General features: G+C 44.8%; 1 protein-coding gene across 4 annotated transcripts in view; it reads right to left on the bottom strand.

Annotated features, from left to right (window-relative positions):
- The window catches only part of SUCO (SUN domain containing ossification factor), a 696,748-nt gene that overhangs the window by 268,923 nt on the left and 414,605 nt on the right, over positions 1-13,220 (bottom strand). For all 4 annotated transcript variants that reach the window (XM_086956303.1, XM_086956322.1, XM_086956311.1 and 1 more), the window contains exon 9: positions 7,996-8,063. In XM_086956303.1, coding sequence (XP_086812429.1) covers positions 7,996-8,063 — 68 coding nt within the window. The remainder of the gene's footprint in view (positions 1-7,995; positions 8,064-13,220) is intronic.

The raw sequence follows: 13,220 nt of genomic DNA, 5'->3' as shown, positions 1-13,220 counted from the left end.
GGCTTGCATCTCCTCATACAGGATGCGCAGCTGGTCTGGGGAGTTTGAGTCGGCGGGGGTGGGGGAGGATGTTTGCTAGTAGTAGAATGAGTTTGAGACAGTATCCATCCTATATAATTTCCAGAAACCAAAGGTCAGAAGTAATCTCTGCCAAACAGGACAGAAACCCACAACCTTCCCCCGACAGGTCATGTGTGATCAAGGGGGAAGGGATAGATGGTCACTGTTTGTAAGGGGCATCCCCTCAGGGGGCGGGGCCCTTTCCTCTTCCTTTGCTGTCATTACCACTGTATCCACCCCTATAGTATCCCCATGAAGGTGTCCGCTGCGTGGACCAAGAGAAAGTGGAAAGGGTCTCTGGGGCTGTGGTCTTTGCCATGCCACTCTATTCGGTCCAGTTCGGGAATCCTTACAGCTGACTCTAAGGCCGGGCAGGACTGTTCCCATGAGGCACAGGGTCAAGACACATTTGCATATGGCCAGGTCTAAACTAGGGTGGCATGGTGAGCAAAAGAATGATGGATTTAACCCAGATCTCTTGATTGGGGGTGAATGTTTTGCTTTGTTCGGAATTCCGTCCATCAATTGTGTGTCTTTTACTGTATTAAAAGTAGCAAAAACAGCCACAAATTGTGGGAGTCTGCAAGGCACCCATTTTGCTTTGGCATCACTGTATCCTTTTAATTTTTTTTCTATCAACAACTGATCGACCTAAGGGCGAAACAGATGTGGACCATCAAAAGGGACATACAAGAGGTTTTGCTGGGCCTCTGGATTCAAGCCAGACATTTGCAGCCATTTGTGGAGGCGTAATTAGATACTTTTATTTACCCTTGGGCAGCAGTATCAGCAGCATCCAACGCACAGTGGATGTTGGGGATGATTTTGCCCACTGCCACCAACTTCTTTCCTTTTTTGCAACTGGCCTCATAGCTATGGCAGGTCAGTGGGTGGTGCCTTAAACTTTTAATCAACTATAGGGGTGACAACCCTAGCTTTAAATGGCTTCTTGAAAAAACCCTTTGAGCATAGGGAGATACTGGAGCGAGTTTTGAGTGGCAGACAAGGTCTCCATGAGGAAGTCATACTCATGTTCTACCTGCATCTTCACTTTATGAAAGAGAGCTGCCCTCTGCAGGACACTGAGGCATGAGATATCATCATCTAGGGCAAGGGCTTCCTAGGGCCTGTATCTGCTGGAGGCTCTGCATCATAATCATCCCAGGGATCTGGGCCTTCTGGGTGATACAAAGGGTCATCAGGGTTATAAGGTGCCCATGCCCTCCCCACTTCCTCCCTCCCCTCAACCCCAGAGTGTTACAAACTGTGTGGTGAATGTTGGGGCGGGGGGAACCCACAGGCAAGACGCAGGGGAAACAGAAGGGGAGAGGGGGTGGAGGGTAGGGATGACCAGGAGGCAGTGGAGCGGTGGCTCTATTGTGTCTCTAAGCATTCTTGGATACGGGTGCCGTAGGAGGATTGAAGGTCTCTTCAAAGGTCAACTTCCTCTTATGAGGAGCCGGTCCCTTAGACACCTGTGGAGGGGTTGCCAGAATCTTGCCAATACACCGCTAAATGTGGATCTGTTATTGCTTGGAATCCAGGTGTTCTTGGGACCGCTGCAGGATTGGTAGCTTGGAATCCTCAGAAGCAGCCAAGGATGCAGCTGTAAATGGCCTGGATGGAGCCAAAGATGGACACCGACCAGACAATGCCAAAGTTAATCTTGGTACCGAGTGTTTCGAGTTTGACTGTTTCAGAGTTGTCTGCCTCAGCTCCAAATGTTTTGGATTGGTGTCTCACAGCTCCAAATGTCTTGGTGCAGCGTGTTTTAGCTTCGAGGACTTCTGGTCCACCCGTTTCAAGTCAGACGGTGGATAAGCCTGCATCTTCGAATCAGAGGCTGAAGCGGTGGTCAACATTGACACTTTGAGGAAGATCTTGGGACTGGATTGTGTTCAGGTGCTGAGTCCAGCTCGGCATGACTGTCAAGCATGGCAAAGAAGAAGTGGCACACTGGAGGCCTCAAGAGTGGCACTGGAGCTGGAAGATAGTGCCTCGTTCTGATAATTATATGGAGTTATGGTACTCACAGCAACCATCAGTGGGCGCTGGGCCAGCAGAGGTTCATCTGCCTCAGTGTCCACCTCAGAATTGAAGCTTTGCGGTGAGAAAGCAGTCTCATTTTCAGCAGCTGGGGTGTCTAGGTGCTCCGGAGTCGACTCCTCTCCCTCCCCAAAATAGGTTTGGAGTGTCATACTCTTCTCTTCTGTGAATGATCGACAAAGCTGAGAGCAGCGTGCTCTACAAGTCCTAAAGGCCATTTTTGCTTCTAAAGGTCAGACACGACAAACCAGAGTCTTCATGGTGTGACAAACGCGGATTACAGACTTTGTGGAGATTTTACCTTGGATACGTGGCGTGGGAAGTGGGACAGAATCGAAACGGAGTCCTTCACATCAAGTGGACATTCTCCACCACTGTGATGGTCTTACAGAAGGTCGTCATTCGGATCAGAAAAGAATGCTACCATGAAAACATATAATAGCGCAATTGTTTGTCTTCCACACCTGACGGGGGAAGGATCCGAAGGCCCGGCGAGAACAGTACACAGTGTCAAACTGGTGCTCACATAAACAGGTCTGATCCAGACAGCGGAGATAAACAATCTAACAATGGAGCCAATGCCCATGCGCATTACCACTGATAGGTGGAGTCACCTGGTCTCAAAAAGAATTCTTACAAAGAAAAACAAGTTGTACATGAGCGAGCTGAACACTAGATGGTGGAAGTATACACAGCTTGTGAATCTACAGCTACACATGCCACAAAACTCCACATTTACTGTACAGAATTCCTGGCAGGATTCTTCGCCATGAAATGCTTAATGAGAGACAAGGTCTTGAGCTGCTTTCTGCTAAATATGGACAATGTATCAGCAGTCGGGTACATAAATTGCCTGGGGAGTACCAAGTTGAGAGCCCTTGTAGAGTTGGCCAAGGACTTTTAGCAGGTTCTTCTAGAGAAGAGGACATCTTTCACAGTGGAATACCTACCGGGAAGACTCAATGTGATAGCAGATTAGACCTTGAGGTATCTGTGGGACTTCAGAGAACTAAAGCTGAATCCCGCTCTGCTACAGAGAATCGTGGACAAGTGGGGACTGTGTCAGATAGATTAGTCAGCCTCAAAATAGGATCACCAGCTTATTTGCTTCTTCAGCTGGAGACCTGAACAGCTAGCAGCGGCAACTGATACATTACTTCAGGATCAGAGTCAGAGCCTTGGGTATGAGTTTCCCCTCAATCTTGATAATCAGGTGTCTCTCTGTGAAGGTCAGGAGAGAGAAGACAAAGCGGGTGGTGGTGACACTGGTGAGGAGATCGAAGATTGGTTTCCAATTCTTCTGGAACTTTCATAGGATTCTCCAATCCTACTTCTCGAAACTAGGAAAATAAAATTCTGAGAGATAATCACGGCAACTTACACCCACTGATAATGGAGGGAGCGCTCCACTTAATGGTTTATAAGGTTACCAGTTATGCACCAATGTCCCAGCCTTTTGGAACAAGCTTCACACCTCATCAAGAAAGCATGGTTGCATTCCACAGTGAAGTGATAAGGTTCAGCTTGATGTAGGTGGTCATGTTGGTGTTGTCGGACAGAAACTGGATCCTGTGGGGAAAGATTTAATCCACATTTTGAACTTTCTGTTGGAACTGGCTGGTAGAGGACAAGCTTACCACACCATTAATGATTACAGGCCTGCCATTTCGGTGGGACATTTTCCCCCCGTCATGGTGTGCTGATGTGTGAACACCCGCTGGACTACTTAGAATTGTGCAATTATTATTACCCCAGCAACTAAGGTATTCATGTTTGTGAGACATGAATTTCACTCTTCACCTTCTGGAAATCGTGGCAGGACAATCGTTCCTTTCAAGGAAGGAATGATCAGGTAAGCTGATAATGCTATTATACTTATATCTTTTAAGTGAGTGTCAGATGTGAGAGCACTCCAGAAGGAGATTCATTTACAGTGTCTTGCAACACGAAGTCCCAAACTAGGTGGGTCAATACCCAGCACTCCTCATAGCCCCAGGTTGTGTGTGATGAGGTGCATTAGGGTGTGCAAGGATGTGAAAGAAAACTTAAGACTCCAGGGTACAAAACAGCATTTGAATGATTAAAAGCCACATAAACTAGCTTCTTCACCCACTTTAATGAGATGGGTCTGTTTGGATCATGCAGGAGGCAGGAATTGTACCTCTGTCTTTGAGGCACAATTTGTCAGAGGAGCAATGGCATCATATGCCTTCTCTTTAGGTGGCTGCTTAATGGACATCCAATGCCTAGGAAATTGGTTCAACTTTTAAAAAAGAACATATTTTAAACCTGTGGTGAGGTGGCATCATTGGTGATTGATAAGCTTTACACTTGCATAATGTGAGCCTCTGGTCCTGGCATTGAATGTAAAATTTTCTAGCTAACATGAAGGAATGTTTCAATTCTAATAAGGACACGGAGGTGAGGACAATCCCAACCTATACGCTACAGAGACTCCAGTTACCCACCCAGGGCTACTGAACCAATTTCATCGTTGAATACAAGTATTCTTTATTGACTCTGTTATAATGAAACCTTTTGATGTTCTAGGCTCAAAATGATACCATTCCTTGACGTTGGAGATATCATGGTGGGAAACTTGCGCTATTCCTCTGTTTACAGGGTCAGAACAAAGACAAAACTACCAGTAGAAAGAAATCAATTAGATAACTATTGCGCACAAAAATAATAGGAACTGCTTTTCCTGCCAAGCTGCTTTACAATGAGATCTCGGATTGTGATTGGTGGACTATTGGTTCTATTTCAGGACATCTGGGCTACTTAGTCCCAATGTTATTGTGATTGGAATATAGTTTTTGTTGGGTTGCGGGAGTAAATAAATGGAAAAATATTTTGCAAAATCCTCACATCAATGTCCTTAGCAGAATTTAAACTTTCCTTCACGTAAGCTAGGAAATTTTACATTCAACGAAATTACAAAAATGCTGAAAGCATGTTATTTTTTAACTATTCAATCCCATCTTTGTACTGCGCTTATACAATGGAGTATAATTGTCCAAGACTATAACGCAGTGCTGGTGAAAACAGCATTAACAGGCCCCCACTACAGCATCATACATACAGTTCTTTGTTTGGCATCATTTTTCAATTTACATACCTAAGTTGAGTAGAAATGTAACAGCCATTATTAAAAATATACAGGGGTTTCAGATCGAATCACAAAGTGAGTTATTGCATTAGAAAGTTAGATTTTCTATTCCTTCAAACTGGATAGGATGTACATGGTACTCTAACCAAAGTCCAATGTTCAACAGTACAAATCAGTGCATGAAATAAATGCCAAATACTGATTTTTAAAATCCTACATAATTTCAAAGTTTTTGAAATTCACAATCCTATTTCCTCACGTAAATAACTCCCTAGAATCACATTACTCCAAACCACCATATCGTGGTTTTGGAGACAGCATCCTAGCTTCCTCAGGGTTTTACTGGTGCAGATATAATGAACCAGACTACACTTATTTGGTCTGTTTAATATCTGAATGGATGTGACTGTGGCAGTGGCAGCTCCTCCGATAAAGTAGTAAAGTGTCGCCCCACTGCTCAAAAGAAAAAATAAAATGATAACGTATTATTATCATTATATTTTTCCTATTGCAGTCAGTGGCAGGCAATTGCAGTCAGTGGCAGGCAGGGCTGGCCAGAACAGGGGGAGCAGTAGTTTGAGCTCCATAAGTTGCACACTTTGCATGTTCCCCACAAGGCTGCATGACACAGACTCCCTGTCTCTGTCTGAGCGCTAAGCCACGGCGCTCAGAACAATCACAGGTCTGCATTGCAGGGTTGTAATTGGACTCAGGATAGCCTGTGTGCCCTGGTGTTTCCTGCTGCCTGCCGGGACTGCAGACAGGAAAAAGGAAGATGAAGAGGACGGAGGTAAGGCGGTGGCCGGCCGTTCTAGGTAAGTTCTTTTATACTTTTTATTCATTCCCTCCCCTGTCCGGTAGCAGCCGCTACAGGTTTGTGGTAATTATTTACTATGTATATGATAACCAAAATATTAAAGCGTGGGTGGCTGTGGTTAATAAATGTACCAAATCGAATAGCCAGCCAAATAGGTTATTTTTTTATTAATTTAATCCAAAAGTGATGCTACATTATTTTGACCATTTGGTTAATAAAGGTCATACCTTCAAAGATGGCACCACTTAAAACCAAATGTAAGTTGCTTAAGAAATGCTTTAAATAAATACAAAACCACCCCATTCCTTGACCAAATTCATCATAAAATTCCAGAATTACAGAAAGATTTGGCACACAGTGTCTTCGAAACTCCTCTGACTATTCGGAAGTCAATGCTAAGGGGCGGCGGATGCCTAAGATATGTCTGCAATAGCAAACACATCCTCCCAAGAGCTGGATCACTCATAGCGGATGTTGTTGTGGCATGTCTTAATCTTTCCAAACTGCAATATAGATGGTCCCAGGATCTCCAAGCATTTTTGGACCCTAATCCCTTGAAGAGTTGGAGACTGTTTGCCTCGTCTGGCATGTATGGAGTACTTGGGAATGGCAATTTGGACATAAGTGCTAAGGACACTAAGATTTTCAAGAACTGAAGGTCATTCTAGACATAGCTCCTCCTAGACATGGCTGTAGCATCAGAAGACATCAGAGAATATTAGCACTTGGTAGCCCGCAAGTAGAAAAGAACGTCACCAAGCAAAGTCAGCTCCCAAAGACCTTATATGGGATGACACCTTCCAAAATCTAGAAAAGATCTGATGGGTCTTAACATTTCAACTGTTGGTGCATGATGCACAGTATTATCAAGGGCTCCTATGAAGAAACCTAACTTGCAAGAGCTTGTGTTGCAGAAGAGAGGAAGAATAACTCCTGCAGCAGATTAGGATCATGCTATCTGCAAACAATCTCCACCAGACATTACTGCTTTCACTGGCCTAAATCAGAGCTTGCTGGATAATTCTGGGTCCCTGTGGTGAAGGAGCCATAAACAAAATGCATCAAGTTTTTTTAAACCATAGCTTTATTTTTAGAAACTCTTATTAAATAAGTTCATGAATAAGGTAGAGCACGGCTGTTCACACACCTCCCTCCATCTTTCCATGTACACGCAAGTCACAGAATCAGGAAGCTTCAAGCTTCGGTTCCAGGACTAAGTAGAAGCTTCCAATTAACTAGATTAGGTTGCAATGGTTAAAGTTAAGGTCAGACTTTGGCACAGGAACCTAATATTTAGGGCTTTGAGTCTTTAGCTGCACTTATGATGGTGCTATTCAAAATAAGTAGTCCCACACAGATTCTACCACAGAACACACAGATGGAAAGTAAGTTCCGGTTTTCACTTCAAGTTTAAGTCAAAAGTCTAAAACACATTTACTTGATGTATTTTTTTAACTAACTACTTTGGCGCTAGTAAAGAAAGGAAGCTGGATCCTGCAAGTTAAATGGGAAACACCCTGAACAATGCTGAAGAACAACTATAAGCAACCTCACGTTCCTAACACGTTGGCTCATCACTGACAACTAAGGACAATGACGTCAAGGGATATGCTTAAAAGAAAAAAATGGTGCTTCCAAAGCTGAAATTAAAGTCAGCAGACTAATGCTACCACTTTGCTACCCGAATAACCATAGAGGGAGAGAAATTCAAATGGGAAAGGAAACCCTGAAACTAAATCTAGGATATTTACTGATGGGCATAAAAAAATCTACAAGTGTGCAACAAATAATTTATAACTTCTCAACGAGAAACTGTATTGTGACCAATTTTACACCTTGCGATACCACGCAAACAAAGCATTACTCAAGAATGTGAAGCCATGAAAAATATCTATACTGTAGAAACACTTTTAGGGCTACATAACTTATTAGAGCAGAGTTTGTAAATGGAGAAGCACCTTACCAAATTTTAGTGCTGCATGGATTTAGCATGTAGAGATCCATGTTCTCTATCAGGATAGCGGCTGTGCTCTGGGAAAAACAACAAAACAATGCTTGGGATACGAAAATTATGCGTATGAAATATACTACAACAGGAGATTTGAATGTAGCTATTGCATAGTAAAACATTAAAGTCTTAGCACATATCAAGGAATTGTGAAGAAAATGATGCAAATACAGAAGCAACAGAACTAAGGTACATAATTTGTCGCCAAATTATGAGAAAACATTTTGTGATCTTGGTATCTCAACATAGCACTCAAACCCTTTCTCAATACAAAAGATACTTTTAAGATATTTTGCATTAAGTTTGATGGAATACCGGGTTTTGATGGAAAGAGAGGGAATTTGAATGAGGCACATCTCTCATTTCACATCCTTTTTAAAAAATAATTTGATAGTGGTGACTGGGTAATAATTCAGTCCTTTAAGAACGTACATAATTCGACATGAAAATTAGATAACCTTTAGAGAAATTAAATGGGTGTGGGGGCTGGGAATTAATTTGCGCGTTAGCAATAAAAAATATCATATGAATCTAATTTATATGATTCACATTTCGATGTAATTCGGTTACAGTTAATAATGTACAGTAATTCAAGTGAACTTAAGTAGTGATATCCTCCAATTGACTCGATACAAAGTTTTAATGGAGTAGGAGCTATACTTCCAGTTGTCCAACAGAAACTGCTACACAACACCAGGATTATCGCAGAGTAATTAACCTTTGACGGACTGTTTAGAAGATGGGTTGGTCTGAAAACATTTTGAGCGCTTGTTTTAAATATCACAGTTCCTAACCAACATACAGTTTAAAACCTTATAACATACAGTAATTCATCAATTCAAAATACAGTCTGATAATTTTCCCTACTAGATGCACAGAAAAGCAGCAGCAACGCCTGTCCGGGATAAATGAACTCCATTATTGTTAAAACCGGAACTTATCAAGCAGCCTAGGACACCTCCAGAAACACTTCACACAAGGATACATTACATTTCTTTCATTTATAACAGGGTTATAGGGATAACATGCTTAATTGGTTTACTTAAATAGGATTCCTTAGTAATATGATTAAAAAACACAGCAGTAATGCCATAGATTACCACAAGGTAATCAAACATTTGCAACAACACATTTTAAATACACTTACAGAGAGAAAGCTTTTCACACAAAAAAAATCAGATTTTATTTGCTGATAGCAGCACACTTTCAAATTCGTTTTTTAAACTTAAATAGCAATAATTGCAATTCATAAATGCAGAGGGCACAATGCCAGATTGTTTGAACTAGTGCAGACTGCCGAACTCCTGTTTCTGAACGTGGTACGAAGGGGTCACTTTGTCTTTACTAGGACGGTTTTCTCTTATATAATCATGTAAAATACTTTGAGCACTAATTGTACTGCTGTCTGCTCCAGGTAATTGATGTGACAATCCCTTTGTTCCAGCACCCTGGTATCTTGAACAGTCATGTAGCTGAGAGGTGCTCCCCACCCAGAGTGAGACAATGTGATAATGGTCACCTGCAGTTGAAGGTCCAAAAATAGCCTGCACCGTGACAAGTGTGTTTGATTAAATCATTTGAGGGTGAGCTAAGCACGGACCTCGACCTACACTAGATCTTCCCGTTCACCTGCCCCTAGGGAACATTGCTGCACTAGACACTGCTGTAGCAGGCGTATGTGCAATCTTGAGTGCAGCATTACAGTAATAAATGAAGATCACCACTAGTTGTTCATTACTTTTCTCATTGTTACAGGACATGGTGTCTGAAAACTGCGAAAAGGTAGTAGCAGCATTTGAACTGCCATCAGCTTATCTTGGTTTGGGTAGGCCCTCTCAGAGATTAATATACCTTTCGAAAACTGTTGGATTTGCAGTTGGTCAAGATGCGTTTTTTTGCATTGACTGTGAATCCTAACTTGTGTACTACAGAATCTGCTGTGTTGGTGAGTGCTAGGCACTGCTTGTCTGCTGTTGATCTTTATCAGTCAATCATCCAGGTATGGGAAGACATGAATGACACTGCAGCACAGATACGCGCCACCACTGTCAGACATCTGGCACATTTGAGGTTGTTGTGATCCTGAAGGGTAATACTTTGAATTAGTAGTGTTCTCCACTTTCTGCAAAACGCAGGTAGTGGTGATGTTGCAGATTTATATGGATTTGGAAGGAGGCATTCTTGAGAGCAAGGGTCGCCATGTGGTTTCATGTGCTGAGGAGATATGATATCCTGCAAAGAAGTCTTCTTGAAGTGCTCCCCCAGAATGTATTGCTTCAGTAACTTGAGTTCGAGAATAGGTTGCAATGTACCGTCTTTTATGTTTACTAAACACCTTGACTCTGTGGAGCCTGGACACCAGCCGATGGCATATTTGGTTAAAAGATATTGTACTTCCTCTAATTAACTAAACAGTTGCTGGTGTTCCGGACTGATTGTGTGCCGGACTGATTGTATGCCATTGAGTGGTATCTTTGGTTGTATGGTATGGAATGTATGGATGATTGACAAGACCCACTTGTCTGAGGTCATTTCCTCACACTGTGGAAGGAACACACTTACTCACTCCCCGACAAGTGTGTGAACAGGGGCGTCAATGGCATGCTGCTGCTTGGTTGTTGAGGCACCCTTTCCAGATTGACCTTGACACTCTCCGCTGGCGTTGCCTCAGGTTAGCTGCTGCTGGAATAGTTAGCACTGTGGTGTGGTAGCGGTCCTGGTATACCTCCTTTTGGCTACTGCTTTTGAAAAACAATTTTGAGAGACTTAAGTTTGTAGGGCGCCCATTGCTTTGGCAGCGTCTGTGTCCTTTATGACTTCCTCAAGGATACTGTCACCTGAAGTTAAAGATATGCTCCCCATCGAATGGTTTGTTGATGAGGAGCTATTGAATCTCAGAGTGAGGATTGTGGTGAATTATATGGTATGGTTGTGCGACCTTACAAAACTGTTTTGGGTCCAGTCAGACTCGTTTGTAAAACCTTTAGCTCAACCCTGGGTAGCTGTGGCTTCGAGCAGCAAGGATCAAAAAAAGGAACTAGTGTAAAGCATTTAGAAGCATCAAAAAAAGAAGAAAGTCACAACCCAAAAGAAATCCGACAAATAATAAAAATAAGATTATATTTTTATGAATTTTTAGACACCAAGATGCGTAAAATACACCAGAAAGTTCCAGAGATATAGCTTTTTAAAGAAAACAAATCTCAGCTTTTTAGTTCAAAGTGCAAACAAGAATTGGCAACCATAAAGTTTACAAAAGCTGCTCTCCCTCCCCCCGACCCCTACTTAATGGCGGGCCGCTGCGCAACAAGGCGAGCAAGACCTCTGACCTCCTGGTAAGGTTAATTGCTCTCCCCTTGAGCAGCTCCATCGTTAAGGCACCCTGCCCCCAGCGCCAAAGTTTGAAAAAGCTGGGCGACAAATTCAGACAAAAAGAAGGTCGGGAGGCCAATAAGGAATATCTGGACAGTTACCTGGTCACCAATCAGTCTAAAGTTCAGAAAGCGGACACTAGCCAATGAGTTACCAGGATCCCTCCCACCCTATGATGACTTGTGGCTGTGTGAGGGATTTTGCAATCCCAGAGTGCCCTATTCTGCCCACTCTCAAGATGTCTAAACCCTTCCTAGGATGTTAGGAGCTTGGTAGCCCACTCTAGAGGTACAGCTATCCGTGCGCTACATGCCCATGGGACAACCGCTTTGGCCACTGGTTCAATCAATCAATCAATCAAGGCATTTATAGAGCGCACTACTTACCCGGAGGGTCTCAAGGCGTTTGGGGGGGGGGGGAGGGGGTGCTGCTACTGCTCGAACATCCAGGTCTTGAGTTTCTTCCTGAAGGAGAGGTGGTCTTGGGTCAGGCGAAGGTCGGGAGGGAGGGTGTTCCAGGTCTTGGCGGCCAGGTAGGAGAAGGACCTTCCTCCTGTTGTCTCTCTTCGGATGCGGGGGACGGCGGCGAGGGCGTGGTTGGTCGATCGGAGGTGGCGTTAAAGTTGAGGCGGTTGTTGAGGTAGCTCGGGCCTTGGTCGTGTAGGGCTTTGTGTGCGTGGGTGAGGAGACGGAAGGTGATTCTCTTGTTGACGGGGAGCCAGTGCAGGTCTCTCAGATGTCCGGAGATGTGGCTACTCCAGGGGATGTCGAGGATGAGTCTGGCTGAGGCGTTCTGGATCCGCTGGAGTTTCTTCTGGAGCTTGGCGGTGGTTCCGGCGTAGAGGGCGTTGCCGTAGTCCAGTCGGCTGGTGACGAGGGCCTGGATGACCGTCTTCCTGGTCTCGGTGGGGATCCACCGGAAGATCTTCCGTAGCATTCGTAGAATGTTGAAGCACGACGAGGAGACGGCGTTGACTTGTCTGGTCATGGAGAGGGAAGAGTCCAGGATGAAGCCCAGGTTGAGTGCGTGGTCTGTCGGTTTGAGTGCGGTGCCCAGGGCGGGGGGCCAGCAGGAGTCGTCCCAGGCGGAGGGCGAGGAGCCCAGGATGAGGACTTCCGTCTTGTCTGAGTTCAGTTTCAGGCGGCTGGTCGTCATCCACTCGGCTACGTCTTTCATCCCTTCGTGGAGGTTGGTTCTGGCGGCGGCGGGGTCGTTGGTCAGGGAGAGGATCAGCTGGGTGTCGTCGGCGTAGGAGATGATGTTGAGGTTGTGTTGGCGTGCGATGGCCGCAAGGGGGCTCATGTAGACGTTGAAGAGGGTGGGGCTGAGCGAGGAGCCCTGAGGAACGCCGCAGATGACTTCCGTGGCTGCAGATCTGAACGGTGGTAGGCGGACTCTCTGTGTCCTTCCAGCGAGGAAGGAGATGATCCACTCCAGTGCCTTCTCCTGGATTCCGGTGTTGCTGAGGCGCTGCACTAGGGTGCGGTGGCAGACCGCGTCGAACGCCGCGGAGAGGTCTAGGAGGATGAGGGCCGCTGTTTCACCGTTGTCCAGCAGGGCTCGGATGTCATCGGTGGCAGCGATGAGGGCGGTCTCGGTGCTGTGGTTGGCTCGGAAGCCAGACTGTGAGGGGTCGAGGGATCCATTCGTCTCGAGGAAGGCGGCCAGCTGCTTGTTGACGGTCTTCTCGATGACTTTTGCTGGGAACGGGAGGAGCGAGATGGGGCGGTAATTCTTGAGTTCGGTGGGGTCCGCTGTTGGTTTCTTTAGTAGAGCGCTGACTTCGGCGTGCTTCCAGCTCTCAGGGA

The sequence above is a fragment of the Lissotriton vulgaris genome, chromosome 1_1 (assembly GCF_964263255.1).
Source record: "Lissotriton vulgaris chromosome 1_1, aLisVul1.2, whole genome shotgun sequence".
NCBI lineage: Eukaryota > Metazoa > Chordata > Amphibia > Caudata > Salamandridae > Lissotriton > Lissotriton vulgaris.
This window is presented reverse-complemented; position numbering and strand designations above follow the sequence as displayed.